Below are 2,852 nucleotides of genomic sequence, written 5' to 3' on the forward strand. Positions count from 1 at the left end.
ACAAATACTCCACACTAGTTCATTTACACTGCTGGTACCCACACAACCACGCTCTGATCTTTACAGTGGTTTACTGCAGCTTTGCTTACATCTCCTTCCAAGTAATTAATTTTGCAGTTCATCTAACGAGTTCCTCAGAGTTCATTTCACTACAGTGGAAGTTAATTCCCATGTAACTGTAACTGCACAGCTTGCAGGTGTAGACAGAATTCTTCATGCTGTAGATCTCAGCGATAGTTCTTACACTGTGCTATTAATAAACAGACGTGAGAAATATTTTGTCATCCATTATTTATAAACATATCAGCAAACTCAGAATCAAAGATTAGAACTCAATGAGCCAGGCATCAAGTATTATTGCTTACCTTTCAGAGCAGCCTTTGCCCATCACTGATCTGACAAACTAAGACTAAAAAGCAATTCACAAGATAAAACTGCAAAATTTCTCACTGTATCAAGATTAAGGAGCATTTTAAAAAACATTATCTGGGCCGAGTGCTAAAATTTATGTAACCTGCTTTTCTCGATTTTCTTTGTATATTCGTAAGAGAGTACATTAGACATTACCAGATGGATAAATTCAGAGTTAAAGACAACACGAAGGAAAACCAAACATTTTGTTGGAATATCACCATTTTATCACAACATTAAAAGAAACATTATTAAGCATGTCCAGGTGTGGTATAAGAGAATTCTTTTTTTTTATCTTGGACACTGTACTTGCTATACAGATACCATGACAGAAATTAATCACAAGCTCACACAGCCTTAATTATTTATAGGTATGTTCTGTTCTAAAGGAATCTCCCTGTATTCTTCAGCATATCTGATGGGCAAAGCAGAGTTCTGAGGAACTAAAATCCCTTGCAACGACTCATGTGAACACAGATTGTTTTTCAATCTCATATTGTAATCTGTCTTTGCATTGTCTACTCTAACAATTTTCAAAGGTGTGCATAGACAAAAGGGTAAATGTAAAGCAAATTCTTCTATAAAACCTAGAAGTATTTTTCTTTCTTTAATAAAAAATTCTGTAGTATGGGCTTAGGATAATTATATTTAGCTATCTTCTTCCTTACAACAAGTATGGCAAATATTCACCCTTTCTATCTTTAGCCTCGCTTCCAAAGAGTCTTCCCAAACTGGAAAGATAACAGATGTTGCCAGAAACAAAAACATAAACCCCATAAAATGTGAATGGAGGAGCAGTTTAAATGGGAAGTAACTGCCAGACGGTTTTGATCCAGGTAGTCTATTCCAATGCCACAGGCCATTTTAATGAGTGAACGATTAACGAGAAAACTGCCGGCTGTCCGATTTCTTGCTAATGTGTTTGAAGATTTTAGCTTTGTGGACGCTCTTTGATTTCTGGTAACCAAATCCCCCACCTCCACCTCTTTTTTGTAGTCTTCTGCCATGGTTGCTGTTCACATCTGAAATTTCATTGGTTAAAGAACTTAAAACGGAATAATCTGAAATATTGCTTTTTAGGTGTTATAAAGAGTTATTAACGATGGATAAAAATAGCAACATCATACAAAAAGTTGAGTTGCGTAACTACAAGACAAAACGAGAACTTTGTGCCAGTGGTTCTAAATAATGCTTTTATCCCTCCTCTTGCCTAACCAAGTCGACCAAAGTACTACTGCTTCAAATTCCATCCACTGGCAGGTTTGACAGTGATCCAGATACAGTCTTCTCTTTCATGCTCTTCCCTTCTCCAATTCAATATTCCATGATTATTAAGCACGTACCTTTCAGTGACAATAATTCTGCATGGAGAAGAACAGTACTCTAGAACACAAAGGCATTCCAGAACCTGCTGCCCCACAGCAACTGAAGCACATACAGCATCTCCATGCACTAAAACTGCGATTTTTGCAATTTTTTTTTGCGTTTTTGCAAACATTTTTGCTATTTAGCATTCGCTTTGATAAAGTATTGTGGAGCATGATGCATTTATGTGACTAATAGCAAAAAAAAAAACCCCAGAATTTGAAGCAGGATAGGAACTTCAATAAGCTGCATTTAACATTTGTAAAGACAGAAATTTGGCTTTGAAGCACTGCAGCAAAAGGATACTGAGGTCAACAAATGGAGGAACTTTAAAACCAAATGAGAGGCTGACTTTGGGAAGATCCAAGTTATTGACATCATAGATCTGCTTCAGAGAATGGGAGTCATAAGCTCTGATGTAAGCTTTGTATGCTTCCTGGGCTGACTTGTGAAGGAAGTAGTTCTTCTCAATCAGTTTTTCCAGCTGTTGAGGGGAAAAAAAAAAACAAAACCAAAACCCAAACCAGTCACAAAACAAGAAACATACCCAATTATATCTGTAACAAGTGTACAAATTATATTCAAGCCTATTGTTTACTGTGTGAGTTGCGGCGGCACTCCAGCACTCCCTATTCACAAAATTGCCCTGTCACAGCAGAGCGCACACATACATATATCAGAACACTTTTAGAAACACAGGGACAAAAAAGCCTGAAGCTGAATTACAGTACAAAGCCTCAGCAATAAGAAAATTCACAGAAATATTATATTGGCTGGTCCCAAACAAGTTAATCAAGGACATCTGCAGCCACACCACGAAACTACAACTGTACTGAGAATTAATGGACAATGACTTTTTAGTCAAACATCTAAACTGGACCATTTCATGTAATTCTATAGGTAAGCTTATCTATTATGGTGCAAATGCATTGTAAAATAAGCGGTATTAACTCTAACCAGGACCTGGGGATGCTGATTGACAGTGGCTGAATATGAGCCAGCAGTGTGCCCAGACCGCCAACAGCATGCCGGCCTGATCAGAAACGGGGCCCTGGTGGCCAGCAGGACCAGGGCAG

At 37.9% G+C, this 2,852-nt stretch overlaps 1 protein-coding gene across 1 annotated transcript in view; it reads right to left on the minus strand.

The window, feature by feature from the left end:
- Positions 1–1,121: 1,121 nt before the first annotated feature.
- The window catches only part of DDX18 (DEAD (Asp-Glu-Ala-Asp) box polypeptide 18), an 11,201-nt gene continuing 9,470 nt past the window's right edge, over positions 1,122–2,852 (minus strand). The window contains exons 12-13 of the mRNA XM_010138170.1: positions 2,083–2,260; positions 1,122–1,433 (exon numbers count right to left, since the gene is read on the minus strand). Coding sequence (XP_010136472.1) covers positions 1,291–1,433; positions 2,083–2,260 — 321 coding nt within the window. The 3' untranslated portion in view covers positions 1,122–1,290. The remainder of the gene's footprint in view (positions 1,434–2,082; positions 2,261–2,852) is intronic.

Source organism: Buceros rhinoceros, unplaced genomic scaffold, assembly GCF_000710305.1.
Source record: "Buceros rhinoceros silvestris isolate BGI_N320 unplaced genomic scaffold, ASM71030v1 scaffold26376, whole genome shotgun sequence".
Classification (NCBI taxonomy): domain Eukaryota; kingdom Metazoa; phylum Chordata; class Aves; order Bucerotiformes; family Bucerotidae; genus Buceros; species Buceros rhinoceros.